We start from the raw sequence: 20,035 nt of genomic DNA, 5'->3' as shown, positions 1-20,035 counted from the left end.
GAAGCCAGGGGCAGTGGTGTCCATCCACAGTCCCAGGAAATCTGGAGACTGAGGCAGGAGAAACCCAGAGCCCAGGAGCTATGGCTTAGTCTGATCAATATAACAAAAACTTCAAAGGAAAAGTAATCCAACATCTACACATACATCAAGGAATGTATCATTCTACAAATGTATGTGGGTCAAGGACAAAGGACTACAAGGTCAGGGTTTCAGGGACACAATGACCTAACAAAGATTTCAAGTGTGTCTGTGTACTGGCTAGTTTTGTGTGTCAACTTGACACAGGCTGGAGTTAACACAGAGAAAGAAGTTTCAGTTGGGGAAGTGCCTCCATGAGATCCAGCTGTGGGGCATTTTCTCAATTAGTGATCAAGTGGGGAGGGCCCATTGTGGGCAGTGCCATCCCTGGGCTGATAGTCTTGGGTTCTATAAGAGAGCAGGCTGAGCAAGCCAGGGGAAGCAAGCCAGTAAGAAACATCCCTCCATGGCCTCTGCATCAGCTCCTGCTTCCTGACCTGCTTGAATTCCAGTCCTGACTTCCTTTAGTGATGAACCCTTTCCTCCCCAACTTGCTTCCTGGTCATGATGTTTGTGCAGGAATAGAAACCCTGACTAAGACAGTCTGTCTATGCAGAGGAGGCAGAATGCAAACTAAAAACAACTGCCTTTTATTTTTAAAGTATTTACGAAGAAATCATTCACAAACATGTCTATATTTGGGTAAAGCAATAAAAAATGGAATTTCCTCTATTCCTATAAGTTCAAAAGTTTATAATAGTCATTATAAATCTATTACCCTAGGGGGAAACAACTACCAGAGAAACTATCAGAAGCACCATATTCTGCAAGTTTGAATGGCTTTAAAAAAAAAAAAAGACCGTCTGCATCATCATTTCTTTTTCCAAATTGAACATATAAAATGCAGGTTGCAAGTGGGCTGACTCCACTGCACAGAGGATGCTCTAATGAGCCATTTGCTAGTTAAAATGACAAGCAGTTCCAGAGCAGTTAGTATGTATAGACATTTTAAACCTAGGGAAAGGTACAGGCTTATCTTAGTAAACATCAAATACTTACTAAATACTTGGCTCTCGTTCTAAACTCATAGAAAAGATAAGCTAAACATAAGACTAATGCATGTTCACCTTTAGGCTTGAACACAATAAACCAAATAAAATCAATAAAAAACAAAAAGGCATTTAATAGACTAGACAATGAATCAATGAATGTTAAAGATACAATGTATTTATATGATGAATCTGAATGTAAAAACCATGTATTAGTTAAATATGACTAACTTAAAAACACAAAGCCAATTTTTGTTGAAGTGCTGATCATTCTAACTCTGGGATAAAATCAACACCCCCAAAGTGACTTAAAAGAAATACAGTGTAGAGGAATAACCCAGCAATAGATACAACAGGCACTACCAAAAACTGCAAATTGCTCTTTAATTAAATAATGCCATTCTCAAATGATATAGAACAATCATCTTGACAGAATTACTTTTTTTGTATAAATATTCATAAATTAAAAATGTCTCTAGATATGCCAAAGAGCTGCAAATCATACCTTACAACAGCAGCTTAATGCCTATTTTTAAAAAAGCACTGAACTCCTCTTCCACTGAAAGCCGTTTATTTCTTGGTGTGAGTGAACAAGATCACTGAGACACTTGCCTCGTGTATCTTAGAACAAAGCAAATAACAACTATGCATATACATCTTAAATTGGGGAGACCATAAAGTTAGGACATAAACATCTTTTGATGAAATAAGAAAATAAATAAATAAAAATTAAATACTGTAATCTGATTTTGGTATTGACAAATCAGTAGGTGTCAACTTCACATAGGAAGGACAGCAGAGTCTGATTTAAAAGAAAATGTTCAATATGTTATAGTATTTGGGCTAACGACCTTTAGAGTATTAAGCATTTCCTTTTTGTTTAAGGAATATGATAAAATCACCATCAAGCTGCTATGGTAATTAATTTTAAGCTGGGGTGAAGTGACCTTTTGGTCCATGGCACAAGTTACGTCTATCACATTTCTGTCAAATAAGTCTGGCGAGATTTCGTGTCTATATACTACAATACACACTGACCAAGCTGTCAGTCCCTCACAGTTTTTTAGAAAAATATCTACATTTGTCCTTATGGATGTCAAAATGTTACACCATCATTTGTTTAAAAAAAAATGCACATTCATACTGTGAAGTTATTAGGAAAATACTCTTGCAAGTAAACTATAGAAAGATAAAATACACTTCAAAAGTATGTGGGTTGTTTGTTTACAATATTCTATAAAGTGCAGAGAAATCCTAAGGAGGGGGAGCTACCCCAGAAAGAGTTTAATTACAGCAGCTTTTGCATAGCAACACTCAGAGGAAGGTGGACACGGCCATTTCCTCAGGAGAAGGGTGGAAGAGGTTCTTCAGATTCAGATTGTGTCTTGGCCATAAGTCTGCTTTCTTCCGGAATGGTTGCTGATGCCAAATCTCCATTAAGTGTGTTTCCTGAACAGTGAAGAGGTCCTGTGGAAAGTGATTGACAAGTTCAGCTAGCACTGCTGACTCCTGGCCCCTGTCGAAGAACATCTCAGGTCTGTTCAGAGAAATAAAATCCCACCAGTTTCCCGATAACCTTCTGTTTGAGAGAGAAACTCACTTTTCTACCACTGCCAATCATAAGGAGAAACTCCAACATTCCTCAGATAAATTATGTAATGACCAGAGGCCAGGGTTTGTTTCAGACACTGCTGGAAGGAAGGCTGGCACAGTATGTCCCATCACCTGCTCGGATGAATTTAACCAAGCTATTGCTTTTTCAGCCAATGGTCCTTATGCTGTTAGTACCCTCTGTGAACAGAGACTCAAAAAACTTTTCCAAGATCACACATTTAGTAATAAAACAGAGCCTTTCTGAGCAAAGTTGGCAGGAGTTCTTATGCTAGAAGTCCCCCTCCCGAGTGGACTCAGGTGCCCCTGATGCTTAAAGGGAACACAGCCACACAGAGGTAGTTACCCCGTCCCGGAGTGTTTGAATTTACCAAGGCTTCCTGGCCCACCCCATCTCCCATTTGTTTTCTTTTTCTTAGATTTCTTTACTTTGCTCTTTGGAGACAAGGTCTCAGTCTGTAGCCCAGGGTGGCCTGGAACTCAGGACACAGCTCCAGCTCACCTCACACTCACACCAATCCTCCTGACTCAGTCTCAAGAGCCACCATATCTGCTTTATTGTCTTACTTTTCTCACCTTTAAAAGTAAATTTCCAAAATGAAAAACACCCACCTCACAGAAAAACTATTCCCATAAAACTATTTTCATGAACCAGAGTAGGAGCACAGGGGCAGGCTACACTCAGGAGGCCATGGGTTCAAGTCCCATCAGTGAATAAATCAGGCATGGTGGTGCCAACCTCTGATCCCAGCAGTCAGGACGTAAATGCAGAAGGGTCAGGACTTCAGTCAACCTCCAATACAGAGATCAAGACCAACCTGTGCTACAAGATACTGTCTCCAAATAAAAAAACAAAAAACAAAAAACAAAAACAAAAAAACAACAACTGATAACTGCAATATACATAATAGTAGTATGTTATAATGTATACAACATGCCAAGTCTCTGCTTCATCAACTAAACTGTTAACTTTAGCATAAAGAGAAAGGAATTTAAGAACAACACTTCTCCCCCTGCCAATGCTGCAGCTTTAAGGTAACCTGAAAAAGTATCTGTGTGATAGGTATGTGTGACTTGTTTGAAACAGTCCTAACAACTATGGTAGTGAACATCATTGCCCTCTAAACATGTAGAAATGAGCCGGGTACGGATAGTGAGCTTGGGGAAGTAGAAACAGGACCACCAAAAGTTCAAGGCTAGCCTGCTCTACATAATGAGTTACAAGCCAGCCGGAATTATATAGAAAACAAAATGGGCCAAGGAGATACATTGGTGGTTAAAGATATCAGAAGCAAGAAGCAGCAGCTGACTAGTGAGACCAGCCGTACGCATGAGCTCGGAGTTAGAATAAAGACTCTGCCTCAAAAAGTGAAAGTTGATCATGGTAGCGCACACCTTTAGTCCCAACCGGGAGGCAGAGGCAAGGGAGTCTCTGAGTTAGAGGAGACTGGCCTACGGAACAGCACAGAGAAACCCTGTCTGTCTTAAAACATACCAGCCCCCAAAAGAAAAAAATAGTGAGCGAGGGAAGATTACAACTCAACCCTGGGCCCCTCACATGCCTATCCCTGCATGCTTCACACACAAATACATTAAAAAGAAAAAGGCAAGTTTCTAAAATGTGTCTCGAAGTGGTCAACGGCTCTTTGGGAGTCAGCGCTGCATCGGTCTCTAGGTAGGCGAACAAAGGCTGCTGGTTTGCCTCTATTCAAAACCACAAAGGCACTCAGCGCCTACGACCTGGCTGTCTAGAGGACCTGACCACCATTTATTCTGTCATTTCCTCGGGGAAATCGGACCCACAGTCCACACATCTGACGTCCAGTGAACTCTTGAAGAACAATCTGCCCCTTACTTGGGCTCTCTCCCACGTGTTTTGTGGGAGGTAAGGACTCTGACAAGCAACATTCTAGCCAGGAGCTGTGAGCCTGGGAAGAAATGGGCCTTTCGATCAAACAAGGCACATCCTGACACACTGTCAGAGCTCTCGCTCCTTAGAGACAAGTACAAATCTGAACAGAAATCCCCAGACTTTCCTGAAATGGCATTCTGCTGGCTCTGAAACAAGGAGCAAACGTCCAGGGATGCGTGTTGTCATAAACAACCATGCAAAATGACTTTCTTTAGCTATTTTAAGGCAGATAAAAAATGTAGCATGGCTAATTTCTCTGTGGATTTATTTACTTTCCTCTAGGATTTTACCTACAATTAATGACTTTTCTGTGATACTTTAAAATGGAAATGTAGTCAGAATAAAAACATATTCAGTAAGTATCTCTAAGAAAGAAAAAGTACCTACAAAGGAGATTCAGCAGCCCATTACAGAACAAGCAGAGTAACCAAGCTTCCCTCCTGTGAAGAGAAGCTCTGGGCTGCAGGGGACTATGCCGGGGACTGTGGGTGTTCACTTCCCAGGGGACTGTGGGTGTTCACTTCCCAGGGGATTGTGGGTATTCACTTCCCAGGGGACTGTGGGTATTCACTTCCCTCTGAGGAAGTGACTTAAGAGCAAAGCACAGTATGCCAGTGACACCAAGTGACGGGCACCTCACTCCCAGGAACTACTAGAACCCGCTGGTGCCAGTTTGGCTGACATGAACGAAGAAAGAAACAGAGTTGTGGCACTCACTCTCTGGGTCTTCAGGGGGAACATCATTACAAGAGTCTGTGTCCGAGTAGGTTCTGCGGCGTCGCTGAGGAAGTCGGTGAAGGGCAGGTGCTGGTTCTTTGATGGAGCAGCCGCTCCTGCATATCAAATAAAAAATGTTAAGTGGTGGGGCACTATACCATGAAAAGAACCTTTCCTGACTGGGATGCTAAATGGCTTCTCTTTAGGACCAGATGTGGTGGTGCCTGCCTTAACTCCAGCGTTCCAGAGGCAGAAGCAGGAGGATCTCTGTGAGTTGGAGGCCAGCCTGGTCTACAGAGCAAGTTCCAGGGTAGCCAGAGCTACATAGTAAGATCCTGCCTTGAAGAATCCAAGACAAACAAACAAAAAAAGGCTTTAAACAAATGAGGCGCTCTTCTGATGTTTAGTCCTTACGTTAGCAGCCTGCACTCAATCAGAAGTGAAGTGTGGGGGCTGGAGAGATGGCTCAGCGGTTAAGAGCACTGACTGCTCTTCTGAAGGTCCTGAGTTCAAATCCCAGCAACCACATGGTGGCTCACAACCATCCATAATGACATCTGACGCCCTCTTCTGGTGTGTCTGAAGACAGCTACAGTGTACTTAGATATAATAATAAATAAATCTTAAAAAAAAAAAAAAGTGAAGTGTGGAGACCAGTGGGTCTACTTGGAATTCAGGCAAAAACTCTGAGGTCATGTTCTAAACGGGAAATGAGGACAAAGATATGCTTCTAGGAAGGTCCATTGAAGCAGCAGACAGAGGTGGTTTGCAAATATCTGAGATTTAAGTTATAGGTTTCACAAGTGCATAAATAAATATATATAAAATGTCAACCTTTAACTGACAAAAAAAGGCAGGCAGAAGGGGCTACCAAAAAGATGAGAGATGATCACATGTCAATTCACTGACAGCAGAAACAGAACATAAGATGGTGAAATGGACGCTGGGAAAACATTCTTCAGGGCCAGTGTAGCTGGTAGTGTTTAACTAGGATGCCTGAAGCCCTGAGTTTGAACCCTAACACTGCATAAACCAGGGACGGCAGCTCGCACCTTACTCCCAGCGCTGAGGGTACAGTAAGGGCAAGATTTGGATTAGGCGTGCTGGACTGTGTAGCCAGTTTGAGACCAGACTATGGCACATAAGGCCCTACTATCCAAGCGAAACAAATCTGTTTTTTAAATCAGTCTTGGAGCTGGAGAGATGGGGTTCAGTGGTTGAGAACTAGCTGCTAAAAAAAAAAAAAAAAATTCTAGTGTAAACATACAAACACAGAGGCAAAATCACCTAATGGCTGGAGAGATGGCTCAGCGGTTAAGAGCACTGACTGCTCTTCAGAGGTCCTGAGTTCAATTCCCAGCAACCACATGGTGGCTCACAACCATCTGTAATGGGATCAAATGCTCTCTTCTTGGGTATCTGAGGATAGCTACAGTGTACTCACATAAATAAACAAAAGCAAAACAAAACAAAAAACCCACCCAGCTCCCTAACTGCATCTCAGCTTCTGTTTTACGATGGCTCAACATTTCTCTACAGCCTTAACAGATTCAAGAAAAAATAGTATCTTTTTAGTCTTTTTACAACTTACTAAGGAAAAAAGGAGGAAATACAGCTTAGAAACTTCTCTCACCAAAATAAATATTAGGCGCCAAATGACTTAGTTTCTGTTGTTCTATAAGGTTCAGCTGTTAAAATGCTTTATACCATGACAGTGCTGGATATGTATGTATGTATGTACATATGTATATATGTATGTTACTGGCTTCCTCTGAGCAGATAATTTGACAAGGATTATATAACTACCAAAGAAAAAGGCAAAACAATAGCAAGGCTCAGGACTGAATAGTCAGCATGGAAAAAATAAAAATAAATACTGAAGAATCTTGATTTCCAAAGAACAGAGAGGGTGAGCCAGCCGATGGGAGGAGGGTGCTCAGGGAAGCAGAGGGTCGCAACAGCTGGATCCACCGGGAAGTCAAGCTTCCACAGTGCTGACATGAGTACGGCTTCCTTTCTTTTGGTGAGGGCTTCCTCAGTTACAGCCTAGCATGAAAATATGGTTCTATAAAACACTGAGAAAAATATCCTCAGCTGTGGACACTCAACACACCAAATTCTCTCTAGCCAAGTGCACGTGCACGCACGCGCGCACACACATACACACATTTACCTGCTGGGCCTTCTCACTGCTCCATACTTCTTGATATTACTTCATAAACCTCAGAAGCTACAATAGCCAACAGGGCGTCACCTCCAGGTTAATTCATACATGTAGGCTTCCTTTCTATTCTCCTTTGTGAAGCCAGCCCCTGGCACAGGAATGACTAGGCCTACTCCACACAGAGCTGACATGCACAGCAGGCATGGGCTGAGGAACTTCCCGGGGAGCCGTGAATCATACAGAATTGAGTCAGCAGACATGGTTAGCTTACCTCTCAGAGCTGCAGGGACCAGGGTGGCTGGCTGATCGCTTCATCTGGAAATGTGAAGAAGTAAAGGTCTTAGCTCAATCTTTACTCAAAGAGAATAATGCTCCTCTAAAGTACTATAATTAACATAAACTTATTCAGAGAAACAGATGCCTGGCGAAGATACTTATCTTCTATAGGCTCAAGTAACAACCTGGACACAATGTCAAACTTTCTCTCTAGTAATGATTAACTGAAAATTTCCCAACACATACCAAAAAATACTAAAATTCTACTTATGTATGGATTATGTTATATGTAAAAGTATAGATTGTATATACATAGCTAACCTAAGACTCATCTTTATAATAAAAAGGAATATGTAGCAAACCATACATTTTTAGAAATAATTTATCTACCTTTTATTTTTTTATGTACAGTTTTGCCTGCATGTGTGTCTGTATGAGGGTGCAGGAGTCCCTGGAACAGGAGTTACAAACAGTTGTGAGCTACCACGTGTGTCTTGGGAATTGAACCTGGGTCCTCTGGAAGAGCAGGCACTGCTCTTGACCGCTGAGCCATCTCTCCAGCCCCAGAAACTACTCTTAATGACTGTCCTTTTCTCCTTGTTCTTTAGGGCACGAGTAGAGGGGCAGGGAAGCTTCCTGGCCACGCATGATCAAGCAGCGCCTGCGCACTTGTGTGTGGGTGTGGTCTTCACGGAGGGCAGCCTGGGAAAGTAACATCTGAAGAATTCAAGAACCTAAGCCTCAAACAGGTTCCTAAAGTGTTTATCTAAACAAGGATGTAAGCTTAGTGAGCAGCTGCCCACCATATACACAGGCCAGACGTCCAAACCTTAAAACTATAAGTAGAAAATGACATGATGTTTTAAAAAGAAAAAGAAAAAACGTCTAAGCAGAACATCATTTAGAAGAACCAACTTGCTCACCAAAAAATAAAATAAAATAAATAAAGCACAAATAAAACGGATCATTTGTAACAAGGTAACAGGGAGGCTGTTTATACTAAAGGTTTAGCATGTTTTGCACACACGGGCCCACATCTAACATCTATATTTGCGACATCAGCTTCCGTGGTCCCCAGTTACAGCAGCAATGGCTAGTTCTACTCCAATAGCTGTAACGACAGGCTTGAAGCTGCAGGTAATCTGGGACATCGCTTTCATAGTCACCTCCCTTAGAGCTGCTCCCTCTGAGGGACTGAGGAGATAGTGCTGATAACAGGCAGCACCTGAGCTTGCCTCACAGAACCCACAACCCCCTGTAAGGCTCCCGGGGCCTGACATTTCTGCTTCCCACAAATGTACAGCACAGAAGAAGTGCCGAGAATTCCTACCTGCTAGACTGAGACAGAAAACCCTTCACTAAATCAACTGAAACTTCCCCAGTTCATCTGACCAAAATTATTTTTATGGACAGTATTAGTCTGACATTCACTGATGAAGACAAGACTTAAGTGGAAGCAGTGACCTTTCTTCCTTCTCCATAACTGAGCGCGCTGGGGTGGGTAACGGGAGTGAGCTGGGCCTGCTCCCCCAGTCACCATCACTGATTGCTAAAACAAAGCCAGGTGCGCTCTTCCTGCTCCTAAGAACACTTCAATGGAAACGATGCAGTGCTATCAAACCTTATCTCACCACAGGCTCCCAAGAGCACACCAGAGAAGACATAATAGCAGGAAAGGCACAATGAGTTCACCACCTCTGCAAAGAGTTCTTGGTGTGCTGGGTAATCAAGAAACTAACATTCTGCACCTACCATTAAGTGGCTCAGATACTTTATAGTGACCTTCTGACACAGAAGACATTTCACAGATGAAGGACCAGAGGAATTAAGCAACTTGCCTGCTCAGAGAATTCAAACCCAAATGCTGACTACAGAACACTGTTCCCATTGCAAGTTTCAACTTTTGCTTAATAGCACCCCTTGAGACTAAAACATCTCCCTATTACAAAGCTTTCAGGCAAATGGCTGTAGAGCAGCTGGGCAGGCTATTCTCAAAGTGGAGAAACCAAGGCATTCGCTCTGGCGCGGGCCGAGCTCCTCAGCTGAGCTCACCCATGACCTGCACAGACAAAAGCAATTCAGACTACTTCCTTCCCACTCTGCATTTCCAATCTTATAAAGAAAACTATCAATAGCAGAGAGGCAGAGAATGCGGCTTGTGGGTAAAACTGCCTGCCACTAACGAAGCTTTCAGTTCAGATCATCAGATAACAGCCAGGCATGGTGGTATGCATCTGCAACCTACACAGGCAAGGCAGGCGGATGCCCAGAGCTCACCAGTCTAGACTACTGATGAGTTCCGGGTTCACAGAGACTGTCTCAAAAATAAGACAGAAACAGAGCAACAGAGGAACACGCCTGACACTGACCTCTAATCTACACACACACACACAAACACACCTTTTAATTTAATGTAAATATATTTATATTGCTAGAAGAAGAAGAAGAAAAAAAAGAAGTTCCAACCATCTGAACAGGAGCAGGCGACACAGGAGCGACCAGGGGATCCGGATGAGGCAGTTGAAACATCTCAGGTTTAAACTTGGCGTTCGCTATCTTCACACACTCCTCCAGGGTTGTGATGAATGTATTACAGGTGGCACTAAGCAAGGAAGAGGCTTCATTCATGTTCTGCAAGGTCACACAGAGAGTCTGACTCATACTCAGCCATGTAATCAGGCACAGCCTGAGAAAATTAATTAAAGCTTATCACTAAGAAGGAAACCAAACCAAACCATCAGCTGTCTACTGGACTCCTGCAGCTGGCCCAGAGAACACAGCTAGAATGCATCTTCTCGCGCCAAGTCTCCAAACTACTGAGTGGCTGCGAAGACAGGCCTCGACACCCTGGGCGGCTTCAGTGCTTGCCTCTAGCAGAGGCAGAATGCAGAAAGCACTGTAGTGTTGGGGATAGGTTCTAATGCTTGGTCTTAATTGGGCTCTCAAAGCTGTGCTTCCAGATGCTGACGGTCCCTGCCCCCAGCTGGCTTCCGTTGGTAATAAAGAATTGCCACACAGCCAATGGCTGGGCAGGGAGGCGAAGGGAGCTGGAGAAGGGCTGCCCAGAAGGTAACAGGGCAGCAAAGATGAAATATAGATTTAGAAGGTGTTAAGCCAGGAATCCTGGAGGGGAATGTGTCTAGCCACTAGCTGCGGGGAAGTTTAGGAGTGCCCAGCCATTGAGCTAGTCAAGGCATATCAAAATTAGTTGATGTGTGTGTGTGTGTGTGTGTGTGTATGTGTGCCTGCCTTTCATTCATGAATCCAGAACTCCTGGGTGGGTGCAGTGTGTTCGTGATCCACTGAGAATCAAATGGTTAACAATTCACCACTACACTGTAGAGACCAAAGTAACTCTGTGGCAATGTTTTTTCATCCTAGGGAATGGCTAAGGATACCCCAGGGCAGTACACGGCACAATCTGATCCCGAGCGGAAGAGGTACCTCTACGCTGGGAGATGAATGGTTCTCATCGTGGTGAACAAATTCCTGGATTGTATGAACCTGCTGCATTAGGAGGTCACAGTAGAGGCGAAGTTCAGACATTTTGGTTTTCAGAGATTCACTGGTCTCACTTATTTCTAGAAGAAACACATAAATATCAGAGTAGATCATTTTCGTAATACAATAAAACAACCAACAGAGGCCATAACAAAATGCTTGATGCATAAATCAGAGGACCACTGGGTCCTCATACACAAACACACACACACACACACAGAGAGAAAGAGAGAGAGAGAGAGAGAGAGAGAGAGAGAGAAAACACTGCATGCATGTACCAAGACACATGGAGAGAGCAGAAGACATCTCTGGAGTTGCTGCTTCTCCTGCCCCCATGTGAGACCCAGAAACCACATTCAAGCCTCCGGGCCTGTACACAAGCACCTCTATCACTGCACGGCTTGCTAGCCTGATGGCTAGGTGTTTTACTACACAGCCTTTCCACTCTATTCCCCACTTTCTTCCATGTGAAGTCCACATTTCTACTTCATGTTGTTTACAAAGTTCTCACTGTGATGATCTAAGTCTCCCACATTCCTAATGTCCTTCTGATGACTGAAAGCGGCCACGCACATTTATGCTTAGAGAGCAGTTACTACAAGAAACGTATGATCACCTTTCTCTTTTGCAGTCCTCGTGTCGGTCAAACACGCTTTGGAGCTCCCGAGGGCGACCAGCCACCTCTGTCTCTCGGCGGCATTTACTGCCTTCATGTAGAAATGCTGCTCTCCTGGAATGATTAATTCCATTCTCGTGTTGTCTGCGGAATGGACTGGGATGATACAGAGAAGACACAGTTACGCTGTCACAGCGTCTGGAGGGGACACGTCACATATCGCTAGATGCTGCATGTACCTGCAGCCAATGAGACTCACGCACAATCAAGGGCCACAACCTAAGAAGTTCCAGAGGCATCATGAAAACCACCCTCTCCCTAACACTCAAGGTGGCTGTGGCCCCGGAACAATGCCAGCCGCTGACAGTAAAGTAGATGACTCACTTTTACTCAGACTAGACATATTTGCAAACCCATTACATTATACACAGCATGGCTATAAATCAAAATAAAAGACAGCCAAGTTCAGAAAACAAGGCAAAGACCTGAAAGGAGAGGACATGCAAGAAGGAAGCTCCCCCATCACTGAGGCACATCCTCAGCCCTGGGAAATGTGCTCCTGACACTTTGTTAACGTGCACGGTACACTTTGCTTGAGTCCATTACTGCAGATATGGGCTATTACAGTAATAGAGAGACTAAGCCCCACCCACACACACACACACACACACACGCATCTTATACAGCAACAACACCAGAAAGTGGGAGTTTATAGCCAAGAGGCAGGTGTGAAAGTTGACGGATTAAAAATTATTAAGAAGAAATCTCTGGGATAAGTAGGGACTCTACTAAACTGACCTAACAAGTATGTGTAAGACCATAGATCCAGTCCCAAGAACCACCCTATGGTAGTTTGTATATGCCTTGTCCCAGAGAGTGGCACTATTAGAAGGTGTGGCCTTGTTGGAGGAAGTGTGTCACTGTGGGGATAGGCTTGGGATCTTCCTCCTAGATGCCTAAGCATGCCCAGTCTGTTCCTGGATTCCTTTGGATACATATGTAGAACCCTCAGCTCCTCCTGCACCACGCCTGCCTGGATGCTGCCATGTTTCTGCCTTGACAATGGACTGAACCTCTGAACCTGTAGGCTAGCCCCAATTAAATGATGTCTTTTATAAAACTTGCATTGGTCATGGTGTCTGTTCATGGCAGTAAAACCCTAACTAAGGCACACCCAAAAGTGAAAAAACAAACAAAAACAAACACAAAACCAGTATTTTATTTTTCATTAACCACCTATTAGAGCTGAATAGAAATTCTCTGAATGTGCTTTTTAAACCTGTTCTGCACTGGCTCATAAGGTACTTACAAAGCAGCACTTCTGAAATGTTTATGAATGAAAATGAGCTACACAGACCCCAGCGATGAGCACATGGTAAACTAATACTAACGTTTTAGTCAGATAAATAAAGAACAAAACAATGTTCTCTACATTCAGGGAACATACAAGAATATTACCCCACACTAATCTATTTCTATTCTTTATACAGCCATGACAGTCTTCTATTAGAACAGTAACCATTCTTAATTAAAAAGTGACCAGGCAACATATTTGCATGTGCACGTGCGCGCGCGCACACACACACACACACACACACACACACACACACACACACACAGCAAGCATGTGCATTTTGGAGAAATCTCCCAGGACAATCATCCCAGGACAGAGATCTACCCCAAGCTATACAATGTTGCATGATGATTATCCATAGAGACCCTGTCTTTAAAAAAAAAATGAAGAGGGAAGAGAAGGAAGAGATGGAGAAAAATGAGAAAAGAGGTGTGAGGGAGTGCCATATTTCTATGAGTCTAAGATAAATATAAAGGGGCAGAACTATAGCTAAAGAATATGAATCCAGGGCTGGAGAGATGGCTTAGTGGTTAAGAGCACTGACTGCTCTTCCAGAGGTCCAGAGTTCAATTCCCAGCAGTCACATGGTGGCTCACAACCATCTGTGATGGGATTTGACGCTCCTTGCACTCTTCTGGTGTGTCTGAAGACAGCAAAAGTGTACTCACATAACAATAAATATATAAATAAATAAGTCTTTAAAAAAGTTGAATCCAAAACAGGAAAAAAAAAAAACAAGAACAAAACAAGACAAAACAAAACAAAGCAAAAACCCTTTCTTCCCTCCTTGGCTAATCTTACTTAAAATTACCATAAAATCATGCCAAAGCAGCAAATTCCTGGAAATTCCTGGAAAATGTAGCTACCTGCATTACACTTAATAAGCAAATGCACAGGACAGGAGGGCTCAAGGCCACATGCGGAACTGAGGTCTTCTAGACCAGAGGACACAGACAGGCCTAGAGGGGGCTAAACATTCCCTCCCTGGTGCTGTGGCCCTTTCAGTCCTCCTTGAAAAATTTAAATCTCCTCATTACCATCTTAGCTGATTTCACTCAGCCCTCACCTACACACTCCGGACACACAGAGTGCAGTGAAGGTCGGTGAAATGAATCGCCATGAAAATCATACCATGACCTACTATTACTCCGCTCTGGGAAGAAAAAGAGACGTCTCTGCTACCGGTGGCGGCTCAGCTCAGGTCAGCAAAAATCTGAGCTCTTAACTCCTACTCGTCCCTTCATCAGAACCCCACAGAGATAGATTGCCTGCTTCATCTACAGAGCTCACTTTCAACCTTTCCGATCCTTCCATGAGGATGAAACAGAACGTATCTAGATGCCACAGACACATGTCTATCTATCAAGACAAACCAGAAAAGGCATTTGACATTTCAATGCAGGAGACATGTATAAAGGGGGATTAGAAACCCTGTGTTCGATAATGTTACATACTGCCCCTGATTAAAGAGAGGATCTGAAAATCTGGAGATGACTAGAGACACACCTCCTTCTTCATTTGGAGCAAGCTACACAACAGCCTGCTCCCTTACCTTTGATCTCACAGACCGCCATCTTGATACTCCCTTTGCTCCCTTTGCAGACGTCGTCCTGTGAGTCATAGTAGGACAGGATTCCATTATCCAGAACGAACCACCGAGGCTGCCAACCTACAGAGACCAGAAACCAAAACAGGTGAAGAAATTATTTTTACCACATAGAAAACGGACTTCAAGATGCCACACCAATTCTGGACTCTCAGTAACTTTTACACAGTGAAATGGTCAGCCTTTGCCCAAGATGTCCTGTGATCTCTACATAGATAAGGAAGAACGATTTTTGTTCTGGTTCATGACTTTCTTTTACAGCCCAAAAAGACCATAACCACATCTCCACCCAAGCACAGCACAACCACCCCCTTTCCTCCGGAACAGATCATAATGTAGAATTAGCATTTCTTTTCCGAAATGTCTGGAAGTGCCAGTGTTTCATACTTTGGATTTGCATATGCATATGAGATATATGGAAAATGGGGCCCAAATCTAAACGTGAAGTTTATGTGCAGCTATTCACATCACCCAAAGGTCGAGGTATAAACTGCTGTGTTTCTGACTGGGCCCTATCAGTGAAGGCCAGCGTGGTGTCTTCCACTTGGGAGTGTCCCTTCAGCCCGTAAAATCCTTTGGATTTGGGGGCATTTCAGATTAAGGGCGCTCACCTCGTCTCATAATGGAAAAAAACATAGAGAAAACAGAGGGTTTGTCCCAGTTCTGTTACCACTCTTGGCAGCTAACCTAGAGTAAATGTTTTCATCCCAGTAAGTCTTTAAAATTCTTTCTCCGAAACAGGTGACCCAACAAGTTGGCCACCTCTCAAGTGTGTGCTGTGCCCTCCCTTCTTTGATCGGAAGATGTTACCTTTAAGCTGAAGAAATTCCCATTTTTATGCAAATATGACAACCTATAAAAAGAGCAGGTTCCCACCCGCCCTCCTTCCCTTCTGTGGGGCTACACTGCTAAGGCAGAAATGCTATTAACATCAGCCATTCATCTAACATTCGTCAGCAATGAAAGCTTGGTTAGAAGGCGAAGTCTATAACCAAGAGGGCTGGCTATTCTCAACGCTGGCCTCGTACTCCTCTTGCAAGCCAAAGTGTTCCCAGGAATCTTATCAAGCATGCTACTAATAGATAGCAGGTCACCAACTAATAACATAGTGGCTATGCTGGAAGCAGGGTGACTGTTCTTAATTCTTTCCGTCACTATTAAGTCACAACACTGAGTAAGCGGCCTACAAGAAACTCGCCACCATGAAGCTGTGAAACACCCTTGGCTGTGAAACAACTCATCAGTTCACATTTCCCGGGATCAGACAGGTCCAAGAAAGTACCTCATTCTAAAAACTGACACAAGGCTGTTAGGGTCCGGGGCTGGAGAGATGGCTCAGTGGTTAAGAGCACTGACCTCTTCCAGAGGTCCTGAGTCCAATTCACACTGCCCACATGGTGGCTCTCAATCATCTGTAACCATCCAAGGCCCTCTTCTGGTGTGTCTGGGGACAGTGACAGTGTACTCACATATGTAAATAAATAAAATCTTAGAAGAAAAACTTAGGGTTTATGAACACTTTTGAAATGACAATACTGTGTTATAATTAGTGTTGTCAGGTTGACGAAATCTTCCAGGTGACCACTACCAGGTGTCAGGCTATATTGATGACATTAATTGAAGTTTAAAGAACCTCTTTAACTATGTGCATGATTACTCGTGGTAGGGGATGCTGGATGACAAAATGGAGTCAGGGGTGTGCAGTAGCATTCACTCGCTGGTCCCTTCTGACTCGGGACATGATGTAAGCAGCTGCCTCCGTCACTGTGACACCCCAGTGAGGGCTGCCCTCCTCTTTCAGTGGCTTGTGTCAGAGCACTTCACCTCAGCCACCGGACACCCAGTCAGCAAAGCAGGTTAAATTTTACTTTCTATTCTATACCTTGCTCAGGAATACAAGGGTGGGATATTCCCATCGGCTGAGAAAAATAAAGCAAGCGAACTTCAAGCACCAGGAAAATTCATTTTCATAAACACCGCATTCCCTAGGGAAGGCTGCCAGGTTGGAGGAACAGTTCGTTTGGTATATGGGCTTTACCTCGTTGCTGGCTGTGTGACGATGCCCTCACACACTGCTTGAAAAAGAAGAATCTCTCAAGGCTAAAAAGACGGCTAGGCTGATGAACACTCATGCTGCTTTTCCAGAGGACCCAAGTTCGGTACCCAGCACCCACATCAGGGAGTGCACGACCACCTGTAACTCCAGCCCCAGGGGCATCCGTGCGTTCACTCATGAAGACTCACACAGACACAGAAGTGAGGAAAGGGTGGGGTACAAGTGATTTACATATAGTACCCATGTATGAAAGTCTAGAAAAACTAAAATAAAAAGACCATGGAAGCAGCACATGAATGTTCCTAGCATGTGCAAGGAAATACAATAAAAATCATTTTTAAATGTACATATATAATTTTTAAATGTATTACTTTTCCAAATATTAATTCACTGTGGTAAACATAATGAGGAGGGTGGTGGTGAAAATATAGTCTTCCACCTCAGTCAGAAAGACAAATTTTGCATTATTGCCATATTATGCCACAACAGCTCTTCAAAACGAACTGTGAGCAAAGTGATCTAGAAATTGTAGGAACCGAGAACTGAGTACTCTCATCTAATCAAGCCTGCTAATTATCTCTCCACACTTTCTAACCTAACTTTCCCTAATTGGTTCACACGTTTATAGTACGGTAAAAGGATTGGCAATTCCTTCTATTGAAAAAGGTTATTTATTCCCTTTTTCAATCTCCACTTTAACAAGCAGTTTTCTCAAGCTACTAAATGTTATGAAAACATATTTTTAAAAAAAGTCAGAACATTGTCATTATACTGGAAGGTTCCATAAAGACCAATTAGCACAAGCAGGTGTTCCTCCTTCTGACCCAAGATACTAAAATTAATAAATGAACATACTGTGGAGCCAACTTTACATTTAAAAAAAAATGGAATCGTTCCAAACAAAAGACTTCGCTTCAGCAAGCTCGCCAATGCTTACTAGAAGTTAAAAACTGCACCATAAAAACTAAAGCCACATCATGTGCTGGCTCTCAGTGCCACAGGCTGTGAGGACACCTCCCACAAGAACATTTCACCCCAAGAGCAATTTCCCCTTCAATTATGACTCATGGCTGTAACTGCCCATTGCTCTGGGCCAGGCTAAAAATATTCCTCCCGCAATACCTCCAAAGACAGGGTGCTTAAAAGCATTTGCATCTCCAAGCTTACAGGATAAAGACCTCAAAGTTAATACCACACCTCAGCCAGCAATTTGTGCCCACAACTGCCCAAAGGAAAACTCTTAGCAAAAAGTATCTGCCTCATGTCTCACTGCTTCCAGTTAAAAAAAAAAAAAAAAACTGTCATTTACATGATTATTTGTTTTTTTTCATTCAAGCAGAAAACATCGGTATATTACAATATTAAGCCACTTGCTATGGTAAATCTGGCTCTAGCCAGACACAACCAAGCATTTAGCCCTAACAGGGTTTGCCTGCAGATTCCCACAAGATAGGTGGACACTAGTTGAGTGCATCACAGACTGACTGCAGTAGTGGGCAGCAAGGTGACAATTGTCCATTCTTTGTAACTAAGAATCTGAGAACTGGCCAAATTTCCCTTCAAGCCACCAGTTTTCCTCTAGTCCAGTGAGATCCTGGAACTCAGAAGTTGGAAAGTACCACTGGGACAAAAATGCTAACCACCCTAGGCCTTGTCCAACTGGGATCCTGAAAGAATACCGCACCTGCCTTTGGTGATGGTTCTAGCGGAGATCACAGGGTATGGATTTAAGGGTGTGTTTTAAAAGCCAGACTTCCAATATCACAGGCAGGGACGGCTCCCTGCAGATGATCTGATCTCTACACAAACAGCTTTCTTCCAACTACCTCACTAGGGAAACCTGCCTCTTTCTGGGCCGCACTTCCAACTATTTCTCACAATGACTCAAATTCCCGTGGTGTTGAAAAGTGCTTTCTTCCACTATGCCTCATAATTACCAGAATTCCAAAATATCACTGAAAACCAATCCCTAAGAACCTTCCTGAGGAGAGCTTCCAAAAGGACACTTGATGAGCTCGGCCAGCCTCAACAAGTGGACGTTCAAACCTGTAGTTAAAAAATGTAAAGGAATATAAAAAAAAAAAAAATCTCAAAATTAAATGACTACACACACACACACACACTTAACAAAATGCTGTCCACAGAGCGTGGATGAAAGAGGAGACAGTGGATGCAAGAGGGTGACGAGGTACTGTTTCCGAGGCACAAGGGACAGTGCAGGGTTTTGGTGGTGTCCCATTCATCCTCAGGTTGGTACGCAGTCTCGAACTCCCTGTAGAAGACGCCCAGAATGGGCCCCACGAGGGGCAGGGAGTTGGGGGGGGGGGCATCGCGCGGGGAACTGAGTGCCGCGGCTTGACATGGGGTGCCCAAGGGCCAGAGCCCCGCGCCGCCCGCCCGGTACCTGTGAGATAGTTGGTCCACTTGTACAGAACCCCCTCCATGCTTCAGAGCCCGGCGCCGCGCATCCTCCTGGCCCGGCGCCGGCCGCGCTGCTGCGGAGGCGCGGGCCCGCAGCCCTCCGCCCCGACCCGGCGGCCCTCAAAGGCCCGGCCGGCGGGCGCCCCGTGCTGCTCGGAGGCCGCGAGGCGCGGACATCCCCAGCGGGAACGGCGCGGCGACCCCCGGGGCGACCCCAGCGCCCGCCGCCCTCCCGCTCCGCCGCCGCTCCACGAGCCCCGGCGCTGCCCTCCTGCACGCCCGCCTTCCTTCCCCCCGGGCTCCCGGCTTGTTTTCATTGACCCCGACGTCGCTTTCACTTCCTGGATGAAAGGGGCCGGCTCGGCCCGCGAAACCCCTCCCCGGCGGCGGGGCTGCGGGACGGCCGCGTGCCCGAGGCTGCGCCGCGCGCCCTCGTGGGGCGGCTCCGCGGTCCGCCGTTCCCGGCTGCCGGGCTTCCGGACCTCCGGACCTCTCGGGTCCGCCGCGGACGAGCTCCGGGGGCATCCAGCACAAGGCGGCTGCCTAAGGCCTCGCCTCCTTCGGGTCTTTTTCAATAAAATCAAGGGTTGCTCGTTTCTTGGGGCTTCCAGTGCTCACCCTCCGTGAAAGTAGGAAGTTATTCCGAGGAAAAGGTAGAGCAAGGGCAAGGCCCGGGTAATCCCAGCGGAGGCTGGAAGGGCAAAAGGCCAGCCTGGGCTACATCCTTCTTTTAA

At 44.6% G+C, this 20,035-nt stretch overlaps 1 protein-coding gene across 1 annotated transcript; it reads right to left on the bottom strand.

The window, feature by feature from the left end:
- Window positions 1-855: 855 nt before the first annotated feature.
- Plekha3 (pleckstrin homology domain containing A3) lies at window positions 856-19,524 on the bottom strand. The gene is made up of 8 exons (XM_052182764.1): window positions 19,285-19,524; window positions 14,771-14,887; window positions 11,865-12,020; window positions 11,192-11,328; window positions 10,214-10,378; window positions 7,743-7,786; window positions 5,308-5,423; window positions 856-2,534 (listed from the first exon to the last, which is right to left on the bottom strand). The coding sequence occupies exons 1-8, from the start codon at window positions 19,322-19,324 to the stop codon at window positions 2,410-2,412; spliced, it is 900 nt and encodes a 299-aa protein (XP_052038724.1). The 5' UTR covers window positions 19,325-19,524; the 3' UTR covers window positions 856-2,409.
- Between the last annotated feature and the right edge of the window lie 511 nt (window positions 19,525-20,035).

This window comes from Apodemus sylvaticus, chromosome 5 (assembly GCF_947179515.1).
Source record: "Apodemus sylvaticus chromosome 5, mApoSyl1.1, whole genome shotgun sequence".
In the NCBI taxonomy this organism is placed as follows: Eukaryota; Metazoa; Chordata; class Mammalia; order Rodentia; family Muridae; genus Apodemus; species Apodemus sylvaticus.
The sequence above is the reverse complement of the archived record's forward strand: the minus strand, read 5'-3'. Positions and strand labels throughout refer to the sequence as shown.